Source organism: Phyllostomus hastatus, unplaced genomic scaffold (assembly GCF_019186645.2).
Source record: "Phyllostomus hastatus isolate PE091 unplaced genomic scaffold, TTU_PhHast_1.1 phas_scaffold_28, whole genome shotgun sequence".
In the NCBI taxonomy this organism is placed as follows: Eukaryota; Metazoa; Chordata; class Mammalia; order Chiroptera; family Phyllostomidae; genus Phyllostomus; species Phyllostomus hastatus.
In genome coordinates this window covers 13,466,204-13,493,221 of record NW_025334022.1, presented here as the reverse complement: position 1 = coordinate 13,493,221, position 27,018 = coordinate 13,466,204, and the positions used below count along the sequence as shown (strand labels likewise).

The following is a 27,018-nucleotide window of genomic DNA, read 5'->3' as shown; positions in this document are numbered from 1 at the left end:
TATCAACAACCGAACCTAAAAAAAATAAATAAATAAACAACAACAACAAAAAAACCCTAAGTGAACAACTAAAACATGAACAGCATCACAGAAATGAAGATCACATACATGGTGGCTCACCAGTGGGGAAAGGGAGGGGGAGAGTGGGCAGAAAGGTACACAGAATAAGAAGCATAATAGGTAGGCAAAAAATTGACAGGGGGAGGTTAGGAATAGTATCAGAAATGGAGAAGCCAAAGAACTTACATGTACGATCCATGAACATGAACTGAGGGGAGGGATGCTGGAAGGTCAGGGGGGCAGTGCAGGAAGGAGGGGGATAAAGGAGAGAAAAAACTGGGACAAATGTGATAGCATAATCAATAAAATATACTTTAATAAAAAAGAATAGGGAGGTAATAGTGGTTACCAGAGAGTAAGGGGGTTTGGGGGTAGAGGGTAAAGGGGGTCAAATACAACGTGATGGAAGGGGACTAGACTTTGGGTGGCAAACATACAACGGAGTACACAGATGTCATAAAGTTATACATCCCAATAAATTCAATAAATTCAGTTGTATACCTGAAATTTGTACAATGTTATTAACCAGTATTACCCTAATAGATTTAATGTAAAAAAAAAAAAAGAATAAGGGAGGTAGATGCCTGGAAGAGAACACTCACTGGGAGGCAAATGGATTACTGGGTGAAAAAACAGAAATAATAAATATAGAATGTTTTAAGTTAAAATAGATATATAATATTGAAATAGTCTTTGTGTTGTTTATTAAATGTCTACATATTTTTAATTTCTACATTGTGAACTTCAATGGACTTTTAAGAATTGGAGGTTAGCTTAGCTCAAAGTTGGTGTGTTTGTTTCAGTAGCATATTTTCATTCTGTCTCAAAATAATTGCAAAAACCAAATACCTCCATTTTAATGCAGATTTTCATTTTAGTTCATGATGGTTTAGTGTAATGTTTCCCAAATAATGATATCTACTGTAGGCCCCTAAGAGAATGACTTGTGTGCCAAATGCTTAAGAAATTCTAAATTTCTAATAATATGCTATAGCTTTGTGACAATTTCTTTCCTGTTTTTATTAGTATTTAAAAGGACAATTTAATGTTACTGCTTTTTGGAAGGCAATAGTTATCAAAATATTAAATGTACATTTCCTTTGACTCAGAAATTCCATCACCAGAAATGTTGCCTACAGTTACATTTTAAAAAGGAGGCCAAGATATATTACAGCATAGGTTTTTAACAGTGAACAAAAAAAATGAACTATTTAAATGCTCATCAGTGGGGGAATGGTAAATAAATTACAATACAGGCACATGAAAGATAACTATACAGTATTTAAAATGAGATAGATTTCTAAGTAATAACATAAAAAGATGTCCATGATCAATGATAGATTGTTAAATAAAAAATCAAGATAATAAAAAATCAAGATATATATACACAAAAGGGTTTGTATGATCTTATTTGTGTACAAAGAAAAAATGTAAATTTTTATGTGTATATCTGTGCTGCTTAATATAAATTTCTTTTTTTTTAAAGATTTTATTTATTTATTTTTAGGGAGGGAAGGGAGAGAGAGAGAGAGAGAGAGAGAGAGAGAGAAACATCAATGTGCGGTTGCTGGGGGTTCTGGCCTGCAACCCAGGAATGTACCCTGGCTGGGAATCGAACCTGGGACACTTTGGTTCCCAGCCCGCGCTCAATCCACTGAGCTACGCCAGCCAGGGCTAATATAAATTTCTATAAAGATATACAAGTAGTTGATAAACTGGTTATTTCTAAGGAATAGAACCTACTTTTCTTCTTATACATGTCTATGTTCTTTTAATTTTGAACCATATGCATATAAATCCTTTTATTCTTAATTTTCTTAATAAGTGATATATTTTATATATGTATATAAAATTATATACATAAACACACTGTAAAAGTTCAAACAATATATTAATTCTTTTTTAAGATTTTATTTATTTATTTTTAGAGAGGGAAGGGGGAGAGAGAGAGAGAGAAAGAGAGAGAGAGAGAGGAAGAGAGAGGGAGAAACATCAATGTGTGGTTACTGGGGGCCATGGCCTGCAACCTAGGCATGTGCCCTGACTGGGAATCAAACCTGCGATACCTGGTTCACAGCCTGCGCTGCGCTCAATCCACTGAGCTACACCAGCCAGGGCAAAAGTTCAAACAATATAAAAGGGCATATAGAGATAACTAAATTGCCTGCCCACCTCAGTCTGTCTTCCTACAGGAAGCCACTACCCCTAGTTTCTTGTCTATCTTTCCAAAGATATTCTATGGACCATGTCCTATTATTTGCATTTAAAATGCTAGGGTAAAAAAATTTAACAAAAGAACCTTGCCATTGAATAGTTCTGATAATCAAGAAGTTCTATCTCTGTCTTAACAAATTCATCTTAAACAGAATGACAGCAACCTATTGAATGTCCATTATGTGCCAGGCACTAATTGGTACTTTGCACACAATCCTGTAAAAAAGAATACTATCATCTCCATTTTATAGAAAAAACTAAGGCTCACAGAAGTTAGGTGACTTACCTACTGTATTTTTGGACCATAAGACGCACCTAGGTTTTAGAGGAAAATAGGAAAAAAAAATTGAAGCAAAAAATGTGGTAAAATGTTTAACAACATAAATAACATAATATTTCACCAATGTAAACATAAACAGAACTCAACAGCAGCATTAACAACCATTATTCCTCCCAAATTTGGGGATGGGGTGGAGAAAGTGCATCTTATAGTCTGAAAAATACAGGTAAGTTATTTTATGTTACATGATTTAACTACCTGGCAAATAGCAGAACCCGGGTCCAAATCCAGGTCTGCTCTCAGATCCCAGGCACTATTTTTCACACTGCTACCCTCTCATCTGAGGTACCATCTCCATTTCACTGATCTGTGTGACCAAGAGCACAGCAATTGGAACTCCACAAATTGTTTTACTTCCCACTTCTTTAGTGAAAATTTTAGTTTGGAAAAGGAGTGCAGATTAGGATACACCCAAAAGGTTAGCTTAGAGAAGAGGTGCAAGTTAGGATGTTAGTATATGCCCAGACTCTGGAAGGTTAGGAGGCAAATCGTGGCACACACATGAAAAACTTTTCGAAGGAAAACTATGGCTTCATCCTTTGCCAGGCCGTACAAGTCCTCAGAAACTCCAGCAAGATGCATTAGAACTATACAGCAGACTACATTTAAAGATGTTACCAACATGTACCAGCAAGGGATACTGCAGACAATTCTACTTCATATCCAAACTGCCTGAATTGTAAAAGCAGACTACCTTTCCATGCAAAGGGAGGCAATGATCCAGTTTCTTGTCAAGCTTCCAGGAATCCATCTGGACATCTGCTTCTCCAAGAAAAGTATTTCTACCAAAACGACCATGATGCCAAACTGAGAACTGCAATGTTCTCTGGGCCAGGAGAGATTCAGGGATCTCATACTGTGAAAAGAAGCCCAAGATGATTATTGATAATTCCTCAGCAAAGATTATTCCAACATCTGAGCAACCAGTCCCAGAGTCCATAGTACTAAAGATTGTATGACTATAGTCCGTAAATCACTATGAGTTTCCTCAGTTAAAAGCTTCAACTTACTCCATTTCAAAAAACCTACCATAGTCCATGGGAAGGCCTGGAAATTAATTTTTCCTTGAGTGGGTAAGAGAACACTGGAACATTCCCCTGCAAAATGCCCAGAGACTCCTAATTCCAAATGATGCTTTTTAAATTTTACTTTTCAATTACAGTTTTATTCAGCATACTTTTCTATCACTTTCAGGTGTACAATATAGTGGTTAGACAATCATATACAAAAGTGTACCACCCAATATTTCAAGTACCCACCTGTCACCATACATAGTTATTACAATATTGTTGACTATATTCCCTTTGTTATATACTGTATTTTTTGGACTATAAGACACAGTTATTTTTACCACATTTTTTGGCTTCAAATTTTTTTCCTATTTTCCTCCTCTAAAACCTAGGTGCATCTTATAGTGCAGATCTAAGATGCACCTAGGTTTTAGAGGAAGAAAATAGGAAAAAAAATTTGAAGCAAAAAATGTGGTAAAAAAGTGCATCTTGTAGTTTGAAAAATACGGTGCTTTATATCTCCATGACTATTGTAACTATCAATTTATACTTTTTAAGACTTTTACCTTTTCCACTCAGTCCCCCAATCACCCTCCCCTTTAGCACCCATCACTATGGTCTCTGTATCTGTTAAGTCTGTTTCTATTCTGTTTATTTTGTCCTTTACATCCACATATAAGTAAAATCATATGGTATTTGTCTTTCTTAGTATGACTTATTTCACTTAGTATAATACTCTCTAGGTCCATCCATGCTGTTGCAAAATGTAACATGTCCTTTTTTATGGCTGAGTAATACTTCATTATATCTATGTATCATTACTTTTCTACCCAGCCATCTATTGATGGGCACTTGGGTTGGTTCCATATCTTGGCTATTATAAATAATGCTGGAATGAACATGGAGATGCATATATATTTTTTCTAGTTTGTTGGCCTTATTTTTATTAATATTTTATTGTTTATTCTATTACAGTTGTCCCAATTTTCTCCCTTTGCCCTCCCACCCAGCCTGCCCACCACTTCCACAGTCAATTCCTATACTATTGTCCATGTCTATGGGTCCTTCATATATGAGGCCTGTCCAGAAAGTATTCATCCACATAATATGAAAAATAGACACATTTATTGAAGATACAAGAAACATTGTACATAGGACAATGACACCTCACTCCCCTTCAAAGTAGGCCCTTGGGACCTCACACAGTTCTCCCAAACACCATCAGCTGCACCATCCTGTTTTTCTGAATCTGCACCATCCTGTTTTTCTGAATCCCATCAAAGGTTTGAAATCTCTTCCCTTTTCAAGGTGATTTTAGTTTTGGGAAAACAAGAAGTCACAGGGTGCCAAATCTGGGTTGCAGTGGGGCTGAGTCTCCTGGATGATTTGATATTTTGGCAAAAAATTCTGCATAATATGTGATGCATGAGCAGATGCATTGTGATGAAGCTGTCAATCACCAGTTGCCCATCGTTGCAGCCTTCTGAATCATCTGAACAGTTTTCACAGAAGAATGTTCAGACTTAACACAAATTTTGATGCAGATTTGTTGCTGTACTCGCTCAGTCATTTTGAATGTGACAACCACACAGTACACATGTTCATCAATGGCATCTACCGCCCCCACTAACTAGTACAGTGAAGTCATCAATGTTCATGCATGTACATTCCAGTCCACTCTCCTTGGCTGACAGGTTACATCAGTGTTGTGCAAGCTGTTCTCCTTATACTAACAATGGTTGGACTTTTTCTGGACTGACCTCCTATGTACTTTTTAATTAGTGTTTTGGGTTTCTTCATATATATACACAGAATTGCAATTCCTGAGTTTTAAGGCAGTTCCATTTTTAATTTTTTGAGGTTCTCTCTATACTATTTTCCACAGTGGTTGTACCAGTCTGCATTCCTACCAACAGTTTATGAGGGCTCCCTTTTCTCCACATCCTGGACAACACTTAATGTTTGTTGATTTACTGATGATAGGCATTCTGACAGGTGTGAGGTGATATCTCTCTGTGGCTTTATTATACATTTCTCTTCATAGTTTGAAGAGAATAAGTGTAAACTTTTTCTTTCAATGTTCAGTAAAAATTCACCTATGAAGCCTACCAGTCAATAACACTTGTTTATTGGAAAATTTTTTTTAATATTGTTTCCATTTTGTTGGTTATAATTGCTCTTTTAAAATTTTGTTGGTTATAATTGTTCTGATAAAAGTATCTCCCCATTTTGGCTGCTTCTCTGTTTGTTCCTATGTTTTCAATAGATACACTGTTTCTCCCAGTTTTTATAGGGTGGTCTTATGTAATAGGTGTTCTGTGGGTCTCAGGGGTGTAGTTTCTGTGATTACATGAGCTGGGTGCTTTACAAGTGTCTCTTGTGTGGGTTATATAATCCCTCCCATCTGTTGTATTTCAGTGTTGATTGCTGTTGGCCCAACTGGGTGGGGTTGACCCACAGGCTGGCTGCCTTTGACATTTGCCCTGACCACAGTGTATGAGCTGCTGACCTCATAAGGCAGAATTCACACCTGCAGGCTCTGGTGCATGCTGAGACCTCCCTTTGAGTGTGCTATCTGTAGAGGAAATCAGGTCACATTCTGATGTGGTCTGAAGCTAGCCACCAATGTGTTGGTTCTGGGGCCTCTTAGGAGGGACTTCAGTGCATGTCAATTTCAGACACTGTCTGTAGTTGATCCCAGGATACCTGTTAGGAGCTACAAGGCAATCCATGGTTGGTAGCTGCCCTTTCAGAGCCTGGGTTCTCTTTGGAGGCAGAAGGCTATGCATTGAAGCTGGCTGCCACCACTACTGAGGCTGGGGAAGGTCATCAAGAGTCCCAAGACACCCCAAAACTCATCACTGCCTGCTGGCTTTCCGTTAGACTCAGCCTCTAAATGAGCCTCTGGCAGTATGTGAGTTGTATGAGGCAGGCTCTCAGTGATTTATCAGGTAGGGATGAGTGTTTCATGCAGATTCAAAGAAGACACAAGTGCTAAGTCTAAGGCCACTCAGAAAAAGTCTCAGAGTATGCCAAGGCCAGCAGCTACCTTCCTGAGGCCTGAAGACCTTTGCAGTGTGGCAGGTCCTAGGGAGTTCGCAGAGAGGGGCTAGTGCCTCTCCCCAGGCTGATGCTGTTGGATCATGGAGACCAGGCAAACACAGGAACAGTGGCTCCTTCTTGTGTGTGGGGAAAAAGTAGCCCTCATCCAAAAGCCACACAAACTCAGTCTCTCCCTGTGTGCCTTTGGCACTCCCTGAGTTTGCCTGAACTTCTTTGGGAATTTTCAAGAAACACTGTAATGTGGGTTCAGGCTGTAGGCTACAAGTAGATCTCTCTACCAGGAGTGATCTTGGCAGGGCAGGGCTTCAGGTAGTTAGTGGAGGGAGTGGGGGATGTAGTGCATCTCTTCCAGCTAATGCCATATGGAGGGGTGTTCTCACTCAGGAAAGATGGCATCTGTGGGCAGTATAAAAGAGAGACCCAGCACAGGGACATTGGTGGCATCCCTCCAGCCCTTTCCCCAAAGCTACTCAACCCAATTTTTCCCTGTATTGACTCTGGTCCCCTCTGACCGACCATCCCTTCTATAGACCACAGGATGAGTGCCTGCAAGTGAGATTTTGTACACTGGTACTTTAAGAGAATGCCTGGGTTTCTTGCAGTTACCCATCTCACATGGGTGGATGGAGTCCTGCTTATTTTCGCAGACAGATATTACACGGTGTCTTTTTCACAAGTCTGGTGCTCTGCGCTAGTGAGCCCAGAATAGGTTTTAGGTTCCTTACTCTTCTGGGGGGACTTCTTCAGCTGAAATATTCCCTCAGATTCCATACTGCCACACATGAGTACAGGGCCATCACTTTTTGTGACTCCATCCTTCCTACCACCAGTCTTGACATGCTTCTTCTGTATATCCTTAGTTATGACTTCTGTTCAGCTAGTCTTCAGATGGATATTCAGGCTGATTGTTTTGTAGTTTAGATGTAATTTTGATATGGTCCTGAGAGAAGGTAACTGTAACTTCCACTAACTCTGACACCATCTTGAATCTCCCAGATGACTTTTTAAACTGAGATTTGTGGCCACACAAATCTCCAACTTCACAATATTCCAAGAAAGCCAGGTCACCTTTGTTCTCTTCTCTGAGAAGGGAGGATATGAACAGATACCCAGAGTGTATCCTCAGACATAGACATGGCCACTGAAAAGCACATTGACAAGCCATGTAGCCAGAGAATAACTACAGCTTACTTAATTCACAAGACAGAACACATTCTACTTCCCTCAAGGTCTAGATACTTACTCTGAAGATCTCATCATATAGTGGATTGACAGTGTTCCGCTTGATGCTGGTTTTTCTTTTTCCTTGCCGGGACTTGTCAGGCAGCAGATAGGTCTTCACATATCTAGAAACCAAGGATAGTACTGAGTAATTCATCATCTTTTCTCAGCCCATTCTTCACTTACCTTCTCTCCATTATACATATGCCATGAGGAAATTAAAATGTTACATCAAGCCCTCTTAGACATCCCATTATTGCATTTTCCCAATTCTGGACCCTTTCCCACATCTTTCCTAACCACCCTCAACCATAAAGCTTTGTCCTCCCAGGAGGTGATAAGCTCAGTTTAAGAGTTCCCAAATAGATGCCAGGGTCTGAACTCTCATCTCAGAGCATCAGTCAGGTTCTAGAAACACTCACGGATTAGAGCGCTTCTTGGCTTCATCGGCATAAGCCAGCTGGTGGCACTCCTTCACATGGATGATCAGAGTCTGTGTTTGTTGCTCATACTTCAGGGAAAAGACAATCTTGCCAGTCACAGAGATGTTCCCAAAATCGCCAGCTGCACTATAGATGCTCATCGTGCTGCCTATTGTACTCTAAAGATAAAGCACTCACAAATATCTGGCAAAGGCATACTCCCATGCCCACATGGCTCACATCTTTCCTCACAATAAAAAACACCACTGAATAAAACAAAAGTTTCAAAAGTCCCTACAACAAGCCAGTACTACCAACACTCTTGTATTCAGAGTATAAGAGACATCTAGAAGCAATCTCACAATCATTTGGGTTAATAAATCAACTCATGGCTCACATAGGCTCTTAGCTTCTCTTCTTTCCCTCTTTTTAGACATTTAGTTGTTAATTTTCACCTTCTGGCACCAGAAGGTGGGCAAGGTATAGAGGCAAGGTGGACCTAAGTCTATTTCTGGTATATGTTATATATACTAAAACATTGGTGAGAAGGGAACAGTTACTAATTAAAACAAAGTGCCTTAATTATCTGTGAGTTTCTTTTATCTACCTTAGCCCTATCAAGGCCTACAGAAAGAAGTAAATGAGTCAGAATCGGAGGGAAAATCCCTCCAGATGTAAAAAGACATCTTCCTCTCAGGTATTGATGAGTTGTGCAAGCCTGCTATTCTCTTCTTCTGTGTGAGCAGCAACAAACTCTAATTATCCTGGTTCCTGGCTCTTGTAACTAGGCCTTGATTCTTAAATTTTCTTTTAACTTCATGATTCTGCTTGGTATTGTTGCTCCTTAATCATACTGTGCTACCAATTAATCCTACCAGGGCCTTTCTCATGATACTCACTACTCTTGAACGTGAGATTTGAGTTGGGCTCAGATAAAGAAATCTGATCTTGCTCATTTCATGGCCTGAGTAACTCTTTATGGGAGAATTTACAGGTTACTGTTCACAAAGCTGTGATGAAGTACATCTCTAGGCCTAATTGTTATGCAACATAAGAATCTCCAAACCCACCTCCATGTGTCCTATTGGGGAGAAAATACAGACAACTATAATTGAACAACAATAAAATAATTTAAATAAAAAATATTTTTTTAATTTTTATTTTTGACCTGAAGTGACCTCACTGTGCAGTAAGCAACCAATGTGTAAATTGAGGACAGGAACAAATGCATACAAGTACCTGGAAAGAGTGACTAGAATGATTCAGGTCCTGACTCTGCTCCAAGGAACCACTTTTTCCCTTCCTGGTATCACAACGTGTTTATGCCCAAAGAACTAATACAACTTACCATGGAGGAGCCACTTTGCAGGCTGCTTCTGGCTAGTTTCTGGCGATGCAACTTCACCAGGTGGTCAATGTCTTCTTCTTCTTCCTCTTCTTCTTCCTCTTCCTCAAGCAATAAATATAGATTCAGAGTTAATACAAATAAGAAACAGCACAAAGACCAATATCCTGCCTTTAGTGTAACCATGACTGTTGCTGAGTTCTGAGGTATCATGTGAACATGTATGCACATATCCTTATTTTTATGACCCCCCCATTTCAGGCTTATAAACTATATTCCAACCATCTTTCTCAAATACCAAAGAATAAGATTAAGAATATATATTTCACATCTGACTTCCCCAACCCACCCACCTGTTTAGATTTTAATCAAAATAAGTATTTATTTGAGCACCCAAACATATATCAAGCAATGTATTAGAAGATAACAAAGACAGTGAAGACAGTCTTTTTCTTTAAGTAATTCAGTAACCAGATTTATTTTAGTAATTTGGGAAAACAAACATTCATGTTGCATTTTCCTAAAGAATAACAGGTTGATTGAGACTACAAGGTACTAAAGTCAACTCTAGCTATATAAAATTTCACATAGTGATCAAATGAAATACAAAGGTAGTTACCATATCCATACTGAGGCCAGGGACAGATTGGCTTCTGTCTCCCAAGGAGCCACTTTCATGCCCCACATCTTCAGGGCGAAGATCAATCACAGATTTAGTATATTCTGAATAAAAGATCAAAATCTCAAATTAAAAGATACATACTATTCTCCATACCAAGAACCCATTGAGGGTACTGAGAACTTCTATTTCAAAAGGCCATGAAAGAAAAAAAGCTACCTGAAGGCCGGAGGATTTTTCTGGCATTCTTCTTGAATATCATTTCACACTCATTGACAGATATCACATTTCGAACCCCAGGCTGAGTTTCCTAAGAAGGAATAGGACAGGAAATGGAAAATGACAGTTGGATAATTGCAAGTATATAGTACGAAAGGATAGCCTCAAAAAGAACAAGGCTCAGGGAATTGATCCAAGATGGTGGCCTGGTGGAAGTTATACTCACCTTCTCTCAGGACCACATCAAAATTACAACTAAATTATAAAACAATCAACCTGGATTACTATCTAAAAACTAGTTGAACAGAAATCTTATAAGTAATGATATACAGAAGTAGCTACTTCAAGACTGATAGGAAGGGTGGAAATGCAAAAAGGGCTGGCCCTTTGCCCACATATGGAAGTTGAAAATCTGTAGGGATATGTCAGCTGCAGAGTTCCCCCTTGAGGAACAAAAGGTTTCAACCCCATGCTGAGCTTCCCAGCCCAGGACATAAGTACACAGAAGAAGAGCATACATAAGATCTAGTTTTGAAAACTAGAGAGAATTCCATCCACCTGCATGAGGTGGGAAACTGCTGGAAACTCAGGCACTCTCTGAAAAAAACAGTGCACAAAATCTCACTTGCAGGCACTCACCCTGAGCTCCAGGGGAGGGATGGTAGCTCAGAGTGTACCAGCATCATACAGGGAGAAACCAAGTTGTGTGGCTTCAGGGACATGGCTATGGCTAGAGGGACAGCTACCAATGTCCATGTATTGAGACCCTCTCCCACAATGCACATAGAGACCATTGGATCCTGGGTCAAGCACTCCCCTTCATCAGACATCACAAGCCTGGGGCCTGCCAATACCCTTAGGCTCCACCCTGCCAAGATCACACTCAGCTGCGGGCTTTGCCAGCAGCAACCAGCTTGGGCCTGCATTGCAGTCTTTCTTTTAAAATCCTCAAGGATCCCTGCCTGGTGTGGCTTAGTAGATTGAGCATAAACCTGAGAACCAAAAGGTTGCTGGTTTGATACCTGGTCAGGGCACATGCCTGGGTTGCAGGCCAAGTCCCCAGGTGGGGGTGTGCAAGAGGCAACTAGTTCATGTTTCTCTCGCACATTGATGTTTCTATCACTCTCTTTCTCCCTCCCTCCCTCCTCTCTAAAAATAAATAAATAAAATCTTCTTTAAAATTCTCAAGGAATTCCGGGTACTCTCTGTGGCTGTCAGAGACACACAGGGAGAGACTGAGTTGAGTGGTTTTAGGGCAAGGGATGTCTTCCCACATGCTTAAGAGGCACCACCATTCCTGGGAAGAATCACCCTTCTGCAAGGCCAAATCTTAATCTGTTCTAACTTGATGAACTCTACTGCCTTCACTCTGATAACTCCCTTAGACCCAATTCTACCCCAAAGGTTAGGTTGGCAAACCTCAGGCAGGTAGCACCTGACCTTTTCTCCAGAGACTTTTGCTGAGTGGCCTCACACCCAGCACTAGTGCTGAGTTTAAATCTTTGTTAATCTGATGAATACCACTTACACTTACCCGGGGACTAGCTGAGAACATGCACTGCCCGAGGCCTTTCACTACTTGAGACTAACAGGCAGCTGGCAAGTGGGAGCAGGTATTGGAGTGCTTTGAGCCTTGTGCTTACCTGCCCCAGGCCCAGTACTGGTGGCAGCCAGCCTTGCTATGCATCTTGGCCCCACCCATTAGCACCCAGGCCAAAAATAGGCAGCTATAAACCATGGATCACTTTGTAGCTCCTAACAGGTAGGTTAGGGAAGATCACAGGCAGCATCTGGCATTGACCCACAACAGAGTCCCACCTAATAGGCCCCAGAACCAACACACCCAGTGGCTGGCTTCAGACCACATGAGAGCATAACCCAATTAGCTCCAAATGTGGCACACCCAAAGGGAGGTCTTGTCAGGCAACAGACTTGCTAGGGAGAATTCTGCTTCTTGGGGTCAGCCTCCACACAGCAACTCACACAATGTGGTTCAGGTCAATTCTTCACAGTCAGCCAGCCTTAGGGTAAACAACACCAACAGACAGGCCAACAGTAATAAAGACTCAACTACAACAAGAGGGCTCTCATAAACCACACAAGGGACACTCCAGAGTCACCCAGCTCAGGTATTTAGGGAGAATATGCCACTGAACCCAACAATACAGCTACTACATAAGACCATGCTACCAAGACTGGGAGATGTAGCAAATCTACCTAATAAACAGAGACAACTACAGAGAGGCAGCCAAAATGTGGAAACAAAAAATGCAACAAATGAAGGAACAGGAAAAGTCTCCAGAAAAAGAACTAAATGAAATAGAGGTAGGCAATCTACCAAGTACAGAATTCAAAACAATAGTTATAAGGACGCCCAAGGAACTTAGAAGATGAATGGATGAACTCAGTGAGAATCTCAAAAATGAGATACTAAGCACAAGGAAGGACATAGAAACCATAACAAAAAAAAACAGTCAAAAATGAAGAATACATTATCTGGAATGAAGACTATACTAGAAGAAATCAATGACAGATTAGATGAAGCAGAGGTTCAAATCAGTGATTTGGAAGACAAGGTAGCAAAAAATACCCAATCAAAGGATCCAAAAAAAATTTAATGAGGAAAGTTTCATGGACCTCTGAGACAACAGCAAAACTAACAACATCCATATCATCTGGGTACCAGAAGGCGAAGAGAGAAAGTAAGTGATTGAGAATCTACTTGAAGAAATAATGACTGAAAACTTCTTTAACTTAATGAAAAAGATGCACAAGTCTAGGAAGCACAGAGAGCCCCAAATAAGATGAACCCAAAGAGGCCCATACCAAGACACATCATAATTAAAATGGAAAAAGTTAAAGACAACAAGAAAATCATAAAAGAAGTGAGAGAAAGACAGTCAGCTACCTGTAAAGGTTGCCCCCATAAGACTGTCAGCTGATTTCTCAACAGAAACTTTTCAGGCCATAAGAGATGAGCATAAAATATTTAAAGTGATAAAAAAGGACCTGTAATCAAGATTACTCTGCCCAACAAGGCTACCATTTAAATTGGAAGGAAAATGAAGAGCTTTCCAGACAAGAAAAAACTAAAGGAATTTATCACCACCAAACCAGTATTACAAGATATGTTAAAGGGAATTACCTAATAATAATTTTAAAAGAAAAAGGGAAAACATAAATATAAATCATAAAATGTCAGTAAATAGGGACTTTAAATGTAAATGAATTAAATGATCCAATTAAAGACATAGGGTACCTGAATGAATAAGAAAACAAGACCTATATATATGCTGTCAACAAGAGACTCATTTCAGATCAAAAGACATACACAGATTGAAAGTAAAGGATGGATGGAGCTATTTCATGCAAATGGAAATGAAAAAAGCTGGGATATTAATAGTTATATCAGACAAAAGATACTTTAAAACAAAGGCTATAAAAAGACAAAGAAGGACATTATTACATAACAATAAAGGGATCAATCCATAAAATTATCCTTGTAAACATTTATGCATCCAACATAGGAGCACCTAAATATACAAAGCAAATATTGATAAACATAAAGGGTGAGATCAACAGTAATACAGTCACAGTAGGGGATATTAACACCTTGTTGACATCAATTAATAGATTGTCCAGATGGAAAATCAACAAGGAAATAGTGGCCTTAAGTGACACACTGGACCAGATGGATTTAATATTTTCAGAGTGTTTCACCCCCAAACTGCAGAATATACATTATTTTCAAGTGCACATGAAACTTCTTCCAGAATAGACCACATGTTAGGACACAAAAGAAGTCTCAAAAATTAATATGATTGAAATCATATCAAGCATCTTCTCTGACCACAATGGTATGAAACTAGGAAGCAATTACAAGAAAAACATGAAAAACACACAAACACGTGGAGATTAAATAAGATATCACTAAACAATAAATGGGTTAACAATGAGATCAAGGAAGAAATCAAAAGATGCCCTGAGACAAATAAAAATAAAAATGCAACAACCCCAAATCTATGGGACACAGTGAAAGCAGTCAGTCCTAAGATGGAAATTCATAGCATTACAGGCCTATCTGAAGAAAAATCTCAAATAAACAATCTAACACCAAAAGGAAATAGAAAAAGAACAAAGTCCAGAGTGAGAAGGAAAAGACAGAAAACTGCCCTTGAACAATTAAAATTTAAAAAGTTATCAAAAAAGAAATTAACAATCATAGTGGAAATAAATGAAATACAGCCTAAGAAAATACAGCTTTGTGCCAGTGTATGCTGCTGAGTAAGTATCATTGAAGTCTCCTCTCCTGTAGTCATCATGTCTAAGTCAGAGCCTCCCAAAGAGCATAAGCACTTCCAGAAGCTCTTTATCAGAGGTTTGGGTTTTGAAACAACCAATGGGAGTCTGAGGATTGAATATGAGTAATGGGGAATGCTTAAAGCCTGTGTAGTAATGAGAGATTCAAAAACCAAGTGCTCCAGAGGCTTTGGGTTTGTCACCTATGCCACTGTGGAGGAGGTGGATGCAGCCATGAATGCAAGGACATATGAGGTAGACGGAAGAAGAGTTGTGGAACCAAAGAGGGATGTCTCAGGAGAAGATTCTCAAAGACCTGGTGCCCGATTAACTGTGAATAGATTTTTGTGAGTGTTATTAAAGAAGACACCAAAGAACGTCACCTGAGAGATTATTGTGAACAATATGGGAAAATGGAAGTGATTGAAATCATGACTGAATGAGGCAGTGGCAAGAAGAGGGGCTTTGCTTTTGTAATCTTTAATAATCATGACTCTGTAGACAAGATTGTCATTCAGAAATACCATAATGATCTTAATTTCAATGCCTCTGGTTATATTTTGCTTGCTTACTTGTTTTGTTGATTAGGTTCCACTTATAGGTAAGATCATATGGTATTTGTCTTTCACCACCTGGCTTATTTCACTTTGCATAATGCAGAACAAACTGACAATAACCAGAAGGGATAATGGGTAAAAAGGGGAAAGGGTTTTCAGGAATATCTATAAAGGACACATGAAAAAAACCAAAGAGAGGTAGGATCAAGGGTGGGAAGTGGGGATGGCTGGGGAGGGAGGAGTGGTGGGAGGGAAATTGAAACAACTATACTTGAACAACAATAAAAAAATAAATTAAAAAGAAATATCATAATGAATGACCATAACTGTGAAGTAAGGAAAGCCCTATCTAAGCAAGAGCTGGCTAATGCTTAATCCAGCCAAAGAGGTCAGAGTGGTTCTGGAAACTTTGGAGGTGGTCATGGAGGTGGTTTTAGTGGGAATAATAACTTTGGTCATGGAGGAAACTCCAGTGGTCTAGAAGGCTTTGGTGGCAGCTGTGATAGTAGTGGATGTGGTAGCAGTGTAGATGGCTATAATGGATTTGGTAATGAAGAAAGCAATGTTAGAGGTGAAAGAAGCTACATTGATTTTGGCAATTACAACAATCAATCTTCAAATTTTGGACTCATGAAAGGAGGAAACTTGAAGACACAGATCTGGCCCCCATGATGGTGAAGATCAATACTTTGCCAAACCATGATGCCAAGTTGGCTATGGCAGTTCCAGGAACAGTGGCAGAAGGTCTTAATTACTCATAGGAAACAAAATTTAGCAGGAGAATAGAGTCTCAGAGGTGACAGGAAAGCTACAGGTTACAATAGCTTTGTGAACTCAGCCAAGCATGGTGGTGGCAGGGACTAGCTGCTACAAAAAAAGACATGTTTTAGACAATATTCATGTGTATGGGCAAAACCCTCAAGGACTATATTTGTGACTATGTAATAAGTGTATTTGAGTTTCTGTTTTGTAGAAAGTGTAAAGCATTCCAACAAAGGGTTTTAATGTAGATATTTCTTTTGCACCCATGCTGTTTATTGCTAAATGGCATAGTCTAATTGTGATGAATAAATGAGTCTTTTTGAAAAATACAAAAAAATCAATGAAACCAAGAGCTGGTTCTTAGAAATGATGAATGATATTGATAAAACTTTAACCAACTCATCATAAGAATAAGTGTAACAACTAAAATAAGTAAAATTAGAAATGAAGGGGGACATGAACTGACATAAAGTACACAAAATATCCTAAGAAAATACTATGAACAATTATATGCCCACATATTGGACACTCTAAAAGAAATGAATAAATTCCTAGAAACCTAAAATTTCCCAAGACTAGTGTGGTGGTTTGCTGAGGGGAGGAGAATATAAAGGGATTAAATGGTAATGAAAAAAATACAATAAAGTATCTGAAGTTTTTTAAAAAGATTTTATTTATTTATTTTTAGAGAGAGGGGAAGGGAGGGAGAAAGAGTGAGAGAAACATCAATGTGTGGTTGTCTCTCTCACACTCCCCGCTGGGTACCTGGCCTTCAACCCAGGCATGTGCCCTGACTGTGAATTAAACTGGCAACCCTTTACTTTGCAGTCCATCACTCAATCCACTGAGCTGCACCAGCCAGAGCTAAAGTTTTTAAAAAAGAAAAAAAAAGAAACAGAATATCTAAATAGACTAATTATGACCAACAAAATAAAAAACAAAAACTCTCAACAAACAAAAGTCCTAGACTTGTGGGCTTTACTGTTGAATTTTGCCAAACATTCAAAGAATTAACACTTATCTTCCTCAAACTATCCCAAAAAATTTAAGAGTAAACTACCGAGGTAATTTTATGAGGGCAGCATTATTTTGATTAGAAAAAAAAAAAACAGATAAAGACACTACAAAGAAAGAAAATTACAGGCCAATAACCCTAATGAACATAGATGATAAAATCCTCAACCAAAATATTAGCAGACCAAATTCAGAAACACATTATAAAAAATCATACTGCATGATCAAGTAGGATTTCTTCCTTGGATGCAAGATTGATTCAAAGTCCACAAATCAATTAACGTGATACATCATACAAACAAAATACAAATTATATGATCGTATCAATACATGCATGAAAAGCATTTGACAAAATCTGGTACCCATTTATGATAAAACTGTTAGGAAAGTGTGAATAGAGGGAAGATACCTCAAAATAGTAAAGGTCATATTTGACAAACCTACACCTGACATCATGCTCAATGAGAAAAACCTAAAATCATTTCCCTTAAGATCAGGAACAAGACAGGGGTGTCCACTTTCCCTACTCTTGTTCAACATAATACTGAAATTTCTAGCCACAGCAATTAGACAAGAAGGAAAAAAAAAGGTATCCACATTTCAAAGGAAGAAGTAAAACTCTCATTATTTGCAGATAACATGATACTATACATAGGGAACTGTAAAAATGCCACCAAAACTATCAGAACTGATACATGGATTCAATAAAGTAGCACGATACAAAGTATTCAAAAATTAGTTGAAATTTTATACACCAATAACTACCAAAAAGGGAAACTAAAGATTTCTTCTTTTAGTATTTACTTTTTATTTTTTTATATTTTAATATATTCTATTGATTATGCTATTACAGTTGTCCCATTGTCCCCCCTTTACTCCCCTCCACCCTGCAACCCCCTTCCACCTGCATTCACAACCCCCCGCCTTAGTTCATGCCCATGGGTCATACATATATGTTCTTTGGCTTCCACATTTCCTATACTATTCTTAACTTCCCCCTATTTTCCACCTACCACTTGTACTACATATTCCCTATACCTTTTCCCCTAGTCCCCCCTCCACTTCCCTGCTGATGACCCTCCATGTGATCTCCATTTCTGTGATTTTGTTTCTGTTATACTTGTTTGCTTAGTTCTTGTTTTCTTTTTGTTTTTGTTTTTATGTTCAGTTGTTGATAATTGTAAGTTTGTTGTCATTCTCTGGTTCATATTTTAGATCTTCTTTTTCTTAGATAAGTCCCTTTAACATTTCATATAAGGGCTTGGTGATGATTAACTCCTTTAACTTGACCTTATCTGGGAAGCACTTTATCTGCCCTTCCATTCTAAATGACAGCTTTGCCCAATAGAGTAATCTTGGATGTAGGTCCTTGCCATTCATGACTTGGAATACTTCTTTCCAGCCCCTTCTTTCCTGTAAGGTTACTTTTGAGAAATCAACTGACACTCTCATGGGCACTCCCTTGTAGGTAACTGTCTCCTTTTCCCATGCTGCCAGAGTGGAGTTTGGGCCTGAATCTCCTGCAAGAGTGACAGGCTGGGGGCTAGATGGCCAGGTGCTGGACACCTCAGATTCTGTTGTAGCTAGACAGGGCCCCTTTTATACAGACTGGTCCCTCACAGAAAATGGCACAGCTAATTCACCAGAAATCATCCATTATTGGAAATAATTTGTGACAGACCAAGACATTTGGTGAGGGTGCAGCAGGGAAAAACTCCCACTATCTTTCCTGAAGACTTAGCACCCCCAGGGGGTGACCCAAGTATGCCACCCTCCCTATTGCACTAGAGTCCTCCTCTGTAAGCAGGTGGAAGTGGTACTGTCAGTGCTCTCAGACAGTAGATTAACCTCTCCTGGGTCTTGTGCCGATGGTAAGCTGGCAGGGCAGAACAATGGGGCCCAGCCAAGCCTGAAGAAGAGAGCCATAGATTGTGGATTGCCTGTAGTCTTGAATAGGCTGCTAGAGTAGGACACCCCTCTGACATCACCAGGGGCAGAACCAGAAAGAGAGGACAGTAGAAAACACTAGATTCTGCTCAGATGAATTCCACCATGGTTTTCATTATTTCAGTTATTTTTCTCTAGCAGAGTGTAACATTTTTCTTCAAGTTTGTTCCTATTATTTTACTAATTTTATTTTAGTTTATTTCAAATCTCATATTTTATCCTCCCTCTTGTTCTTATATTTGTTTTAAATTTTATTTTTCCCTTTCTATACTTTGTTTCTATTCTATACTCTTAATACTTTTCCTCTTTCCAGCCCTTCAACACCATTTTTCTTCCCAATAGTCATCTCATATTTTTTCCCTTTCATACAATATCCTTATTCTCTCTCCATATTTATTAAGGTCTTTGCTCATTGGTTGTTGATATGGAAGTTGTTGCATTTCTTCATTTTATTCCTAGGGGGTCACAATTTTTGTATTTCAAATCGGTATTTTACTGTTCCCTTCTACTCTGTTTTGCGTTCCTCCTGCCCTTCTTTTTTAAAGTATATTTTATTGATTATGCTATTACAGTTTTCCCAATTTTCCCCCTTTACCATCCTCCACCCTGCACCCCCCAGCCCTCCAGAATTCCCCATTACTTATTTCATGTCCATGGGTTGTACATATACATTCTCTGAATTCTGTTTCCTACACCATTCTTAACCTCTCCCCATCTATTTTATGCCTACCAATTGTGCTTCTTATTCCCTGTACCTTTCCTGCCTATTCATCCCCTCCCCTTCTCCATTGAAAACCCTCCATGTGATGTCCCTTTCTCTGATTCTGTTCCTGTTCTAGTTGTTTGCTTAGTTTTTGTTTTCATTGATTTTCTTTTTTTAAAGTTCATTTGCTGATAATTGTTTGTTGTCATTTTATTGTTCATAGTTTTTTATCTTCTTCAATTTCTTAGATAAGTCCCTTTAGCATTTCATATAATAAGGGCTTGGTGATGATGAACTCCTTTAACTTGACCTTATCTGGGAAGCACTTTATCTGCCCTTCCATTCTAAATGATAACTTTGCTGGATAGAGTAATCTTACATGTAGGTCCCTGCTTTTCATGACTTCAAATACTTCTTTCCAGCCCCTTGTTGCCTGCAAGGTTTCTTTTGAGAAATCAGCTGATAGTCTTATGGGCACTCCTTTGCAGGTAATTGTCTCCTTTCCTCTTGCTGCTTTTAAGATTGTCTCTTTGTCTTTAATTTTGGGTAACTTAATGATGATGTGCCTTGGTGTGTTCCTCTTTGGCTCCAACTTCTTTGTGACTCTCTGGGCTTCCTGAACTTCCTGGAAGTCTATTTCCTTCACCAGACTGGGGAAATTTTCCTTCATTATTTGTTCAAGTAAGTTTTCGATTTCTTGCTCTTGTTCTTCTCCTTCTGGAACACCTTTAATTTGGATAATGGAACATTTAAAGTTGTCCCAGAGGTTCCTAAGCTTCTCTTCATTGTTTTGAATTCTTGTTTCTTCATTCTGTTATGATTGGATGTTTATTTTTTCCTTTTGTTCCAAATTGTTTATTTGAATCCTGGTTTCCTTCCTGTCACTGTTGATTCCCTGAATATTTTCCTTTATTTCACTTTGGGTATCTTACATTTATTCTTTCATTTTTGGACCATGCTTAATGAGTTCTGTGAGCATCTTGATTAACAGGGACTTTTTAATCCCTCTCCATCACATAGATTGGTATCTCCTTGTCGCTTAGCTCTCTTTCTGGAGTTTTGCTCCATTCTTTCATTTGGGCCATATTTCTTTGTCTCAGCACACTTGTTAAGTTGTAAGGGGATGGGGCCTTAGATATTCACCAGGGCAGGGTGACCCTCTTTGCTGTGTAGTGGTCCTGTGTGTGGAGGAGGGGTCAGAGAGGCAATAATGCAGCTCGCTTGCTCAGCTCTAGCCCCACTTTCCAACAAACTCTCATGTGAGATTGGGAGTTTCTCCCACCATGTCGACCCCTCCAACATAGTCCATAGTCAGCTCTGAATCTCAGTCTTCTGTTCAGCCAGCCCTGCCCACACGCCCCACCACCTTGCCAGGGGTCCTCTCCATCTACCTGTCTACCCCGTCTCATTCCTACCAGTGTAGTTCACTGTTTCTTTAATTCCTTGGTTGTCAGAGTTCCATGCAGTTTGATTTTCTGGCACTTCTGGTTGTTTATTGTTTTTAGATTGGTTGTTATCCTCCTTTTGGTTGTGCAAGGAAGCAAAGGGTTTCCACCTACACCTCCATCTTGGCCAGAGACTACCTGCCTTTTTTCATCTTAAATTGTACTTTTCCCCTCTCTTAGCCTAGTTTTCATTCCTTACTCTTATTGTTTTTTTCTCTCTCTATCATCTCAAAATCACTTTTCTTTCCTTCTTATTCACTTTCCACCTGTACTAATCTTTGCTAAGTTGTCATTTATATTGCTGCGGTGGATGTTTTTCTTCAATTTTGTTTTTTCACTTATTTTTTAAACTTCTTATTCTCCTCTCCCTTTTTCCTACTGTATTTTGTCTTCTTTGTTCCCTTTTTTTATCTATGATGTAAATTTTATTTTCTTTCTTGTCTTTGCTTCCATTCCCTACTCTTATTATTTCTTCTGGCTCTACCTTCTCAAAATAATTTTTCTTTCAGTTATTCATCTCACATTTGTTTTTCCTTTCTTATGATAGCCTTAATCTATTTCCACTTTTATTAATATTTACTCATTTGTTGTTGATATTGCAGTTGTAATTGGGCATTAATTTTGCAGGTGTGGGTTTTCTCTTTCGGTCATTGTATTTTGTTCTGGCAGCACATGTACAACAGCACACAAGACCTGGTGGGTGGTGTGATGCTCAGTCAGCCAGCTGGAGGGAAGAACCTACCAAAGAACAACCCAACACAACCAAAATCCAACTACAACAATAGAGCCTACATAAATGGCATAAAAGGCATCCCAAGAGTTACAGTTCAACTACCCAACTGAGGCCCACAGGTCTCCTACAATAGAAGGACACTACACCAAGACAGGAAGTTAAAGTAGAACAATGTGCAGAAACAAACAAAAATAGTCACTGAAAATGGGGAGACAAAGAAACAATCCCCAACTGAAAGGAAAGGAGGAATTACCAGGAAGTATGCTAAATGAAATTGAGGTAAGCAATCTATTAGACATAGAGTTCAAAGTAATGGTTATAAGGATGCTCAAAGAGCCCAGTGAGAACTACAACAGTATGGGAGCTACAAGGAAGTTAGTGGGAACCACAATAGCATGAAAAAGTACATAGAAAATATGAATAAGAGCCAGGAGGAAATGAAGAATACAATATCAAAAATGAAGAATATACTAGAAGGAATGAAGAGCAGGCTAGATGAACCAGACAGAGGGATGAATGAGCAAACTGGAGGACAAGGTAGAAGAAAATACACAGACGGAGCAACAAAATGAAAAAAAAGACTAAAAAAAGAATGAAGAGGGGTTAAGAGAGTTGTAGAACAGCATGAAATGTAATAATATTTACATCATAATATATCAGAAAAGAAGAAAAGAAGCAAGGGCTAGAAAACCTGTTTGAAAAAGTAATGATAGAAAACTTCCCTAATTTGGTGAGGGAAAAAATTCACATAAGCCCAGGAAGCACAGAGGGCCCCAATCAAGATGAACCTAGAGAGGCCCACTCCAAGATACATCAAAATTAAAATGGCAAATTTAAAGACAAACAGATAACCTTAAAGGCAGAAAGGAAGAAACAGCTAGTAACATACAAGAGACACTTGATAGGGTATCAGTTGATTTCTCAATAGAAACACAACAAACCAAAAGGGTTAGCATGAAATATTCCAAGCAATGTAAAGCAAAGGCCCTCAAACAAGACTACTCTACTAAGCAGGATTCTCATTTAATATGGAAGGTGAAATAAGGAATTTCCCAGACCCCCCCAAAATAAACATTTAAAAAAGTGCATCTCCTCCAAACCAGCATTGCAAGAGATGCTAAAGTGACTGCTTTAAGAAGATGAATTAGCCCTGGCTGGTGTGGCTCAGTGGATTGAGTGCTGGCCTGCAAACCAAAGGGCCACTGGTTCAATTCATAGTCAGGGCACATGCCTGGGTTGCAGGCCAGGTCCCCAGTAGTGAGCACACGAGAGGCAACCAGACACTGATGTTTCTCTCCCTCTCTTTCTCCCTACTTTACCCTCTGTCTAAAAATAAATACAATCTTTAAAAATAAGAAGATTTAGTAAAAGGGAGAGAGGGGAACACAGAAACAAAGGGAAAATGATGATGAATAAGTACCTATCAATAATAACCTTAAACGTAGATGGATTAAATGCTCCAATCCAAAGACATATGGTAGCTGAATGGATAAGAAAATATGACCCCCATATACATGCTCTACAAGAGATAATGTTAGAACAGAAGATCTACACAGAATGAAAGTGAAAAGATGGAAAAAATATTCCAAGCAAATGGGCATGAAAAAAATCTAGGTAGCAATACTTATATCAGACAAAATAGACTTCAGAGAAAGGCCATGACAAAAGACAAAGGACACTACATAATACTGAAGGGAGTAGTCCTGCAGGAGGATATAACTCTTGTAAATATATACATACTCAAACATGGCAGCACTTAAATATGTAAGGAAAATCTTGGGGGACTACAGGAAAGACATCAATGGCAACACAGTCATCATAGGAGATTTTAGCACCCCACTGTCTACAATGGATAGATCTCCAAAACTAAGAATCAACAAGGATACTGAGACACTGAATGACACTTCAGATCAAATGGACTTAATTGACATGTGCAGAACATTTCACCCCAAAGAAGCAAAATATACATTCTTTTCAAGAGCATATGGAACATTTTCAAAGATAGATCACATGATAGGATACAAAATAAGCCTTAACAAAATCAGGAACACTGAAATAATATCAAGCATCATTTCTGATCACAATGCCTTGAACCTAGAAATCAAACTCAAGGGAAAAAACTCTAAAACACTCCAATACATGGAGACTGAATAACAGGTTATTAAATAATGAATGGGTTAACGATGGGATCAAAGAAGAAATCAAAAAGCATCTGGAAAATAATGAAAATGAACACACAACAGACCAAAATCTATGGGATCCAGTAAGGGAAATCCTAAGAGGGAAGTTCATAACATACAGTCCTATCTAAAGAAGACAAAAGAATGTCAATAAAACTAAACCTACATCTACAAGAACTAGAAGAACAACAACAAACAAAGCCCAGAGCGAGTACAAGGAAGGAATTAAGATCATAGCAGGATTAAATGCCATAGCGGCTAAAAAACAATTCAAAGAATCAATGAATCCAGGACCTGGTTATTTGAAAAGATAAACAAATTGGCAAACATTTAACCACACTAATCAAGAAAAAGGAGAGAGGACCCAAATAAATAAAATAAGACACAAAAGAGGTTATGACAGATACCACAGAAACACAAAGGATTGTAAGAAATTTGTATGAAAAAACTGTATGCCAAGAAATTGGACAACTTGGGTGGAAGATAACTTTCTAGAAACACACAATCTTCCAAAACTGAATCAATAAGAAGTGGAAGGCCTAAATAGACTGATAACAACTAGCGAAATAGAAGCAGGAATCAAAAAAAAAGCAGGCACACAAAAGCCCTGGACCAGATGGCTTCACTGGTGAATTTTACCAAACATTTACAAAAGAACTAACTTTTATCTTTCTCAAACCATTCCAAACATTTCAAGAACAGGGAAGACTCCCACCTCTTTATATGAAGCCAATATTATCCTAATTCCAAATCCAGTTAAAGACACAACAAAGAAAAAAAAAACTACAGGCCAATATCTCTGATGAACATTAATGCTAAAGTCCTCAACAAAATGTTGGCAATTTGGATCTAGTGATACATTAAAAAAATCACATACTGTAATCAATTGGGGTTCATCCAAGGAATGCAAATCAATAAATGTAATATACCATATAAACAAAATGAAGGTCAAAAATCACATGATCATATGAATACATGCTGAAAAAGCAACTGAAAAAATCCAGCACTCACTTTTGATAAAAACACTCAGCAAAGTGGGAGTAGAGGGAGCGTACTTCAACATAATAAAGGCAATATATGAGAAATTTACTGACACCATCATAATCAATGGGCAAAAACTAAAAGCTTTCCCCCTAAGATCAACAACAAATCAATGGTGTCTGCTTTCACCACTTCTATTCAACATAGCATTGAAAGTTCTAGTCACAGTGATCAGACAACAAAAAGAAATAAAAGTTGTCCAAATTGAAAAGGAGGATATGAAACTCATTATTCACAGATGTCATGATAGTGTACATAGAAAACCACACCAAAAAATTACTTGACCTAATAAGTGAATTTGGTAAATACTGGAATACAAAGTCAATATTCAGAAATTGATAGCATTTTTGTTCACCAGCAATGAAATATCAGAAATGGAAATTAGGGGGAAAATCCCATTTCCTATAGCAACAAGAAAAATAAAGTACCTAGGAATAAATCTAACCAAGAAGGTAAAAGACCTGTACCCAAAAGACTACAGAACACTGAAGAAAGAAATTGATGAAGATAGAAATAAATGGAAACATATACTGTGTAATGGACTGGAAGAATAAACATCATTAAAATGTCCATACTACCCAAAGCAATTTATAGATTCAATGCAATTCCTATTAAAATATCAATGGCATACTTCATAGATCTAGAACAAATATTCCAAAAACGTATACTGAACCAAAAATGACCCTAAATAGCTTCAACAATCTTGAGAAAGAAGTACAAAGTTGGAGGATACACAATACCTGATACCAAATTATACTACATGGCCACTGTAATAAAAAAAAGTTTGGTACTGGCATAAAAACAGACACATAGATCAATGGAAATGAATAGAGAGCCCAGAAATAAACCCAGGTCTCAATGGTCAATTAATATTTGACAAAGGGGACAGAAGCATACAATGGAGTAAAACTAGACTCTTCAATAAATGGTGTTCGGTGAACTAGACTGGTATATGAAAAAAAAAGAAATTAAACAACCAACTTATTCCATACATCAGAATAAACTCAAAATGTATGAAAGATATAAATACAAGTCATGACACCATAAAAGTCCTAAAGGAAAGCATAGGCAGGAAAATTTGACATATTCTATACAGCAATATTTTTGCTGATATATCTCCTAGGGCAAGAGAAATAAAGGAAAAAATAAACAAATGGGGCTACATCAATTTAAAAAGCTTCTGCATGGCCAGAAAAACCATTATGAAAATGATTGTATGGGAGAATATATTTGCCAATGATACACTGGAGGAGGGTATAATCTCCAAAACATATAAAGAACTCAATTGACTTAACACCAGGAAAACAAACAATCCAATTAAAAATGGGCAAAAGACCTGAATACACAGTTCTCCAAGGAGGACATACTGATGGCCCATAAACATGAAAAGATGCTTAACATCTCTAGCCATCAAAGAGATGCAAATTAAAACCACAATGAGATATATAACCTCACACATGTCAGAATGTCCATCACTAACAAATCAACAAACAATTGCTGGTGAGGATGGGGAGAAAAGGGAACCCTAGTGCATCATTTGTGGGAAGGCAGACTGATGTGTAGCCACTGTAGATAACTGTATGGAATCTCCTCAAACAATTAAAACTGGAACTGCCTTTTGACCCAGTTATTCTACTGATGGGAATATACCCTAAGAATCCAGAATCACAAGTTCAAAAGAACCTAAGCACCCATATGTTCATAGCAGCACTATTTATAATAGTCAAGTGCTGGAAACAGCCTAAGTGACCCTCAGTTAATGAGTGGATAAAAAAACAGTACATTTACACAATGGAATAATATGCATCACAAAGAAAGAAGGAA

General features: G+C 38.3%; 1 protein-coding gene and 1 pseudogene across 10 annotated transcripts in view; one reads left to right on the top strand and one right to left on the bottom strand.

The window, feature by feature from the left end:
- The window catches only part of SYTL4 (synaptotagmin like 4), a 121,942-nt gene that overhangs the window by 8,426 nt on the left and 86,498 nt on the right, over window positions 1-27,018 (bottom strand). For 7 of the 10 annotated variants that reach the window (XM_045817526.1, XM_045817527.1, XM_045817525.1 and 4 more), the window contains 6 exons: window positions 10,514-10,604; window positions 10,295-10,398; window positions 9,679-9,786; window positions 8,331-8,509; window positions 7,931-8,033; window positions 3,309-3,470 (listed from right to left, as the gene is read on the bottom strand). In XM_045817526.1, coding sequence (XP_045673482.1) covers window positions 3,309-3,470; window positions 7,931-8,033; window positions 8,331-8,509; window positions 9,679-9,786; window positions 10,295-10,398; window positions 10,514-10,604 — 747 coding nt within the window. The remainder of the gene's footprint in view (window positions 1-3,308; window positions 3,471-7,930; window positions 8,034-8,330; window positions 8,510-9,678; window positions 9,787-10,294; window positions 10,399-10,513; window positions 10,605-27,018) is intronic. The other 3 variants (XM_045817529.1, XM_045817528.1, XM_045817531.1) reach the window with 3 other exon arrangements.
- LOC123805008 lies at window positions 14,834-16,120 on the top strand (annotated as a pseudogene).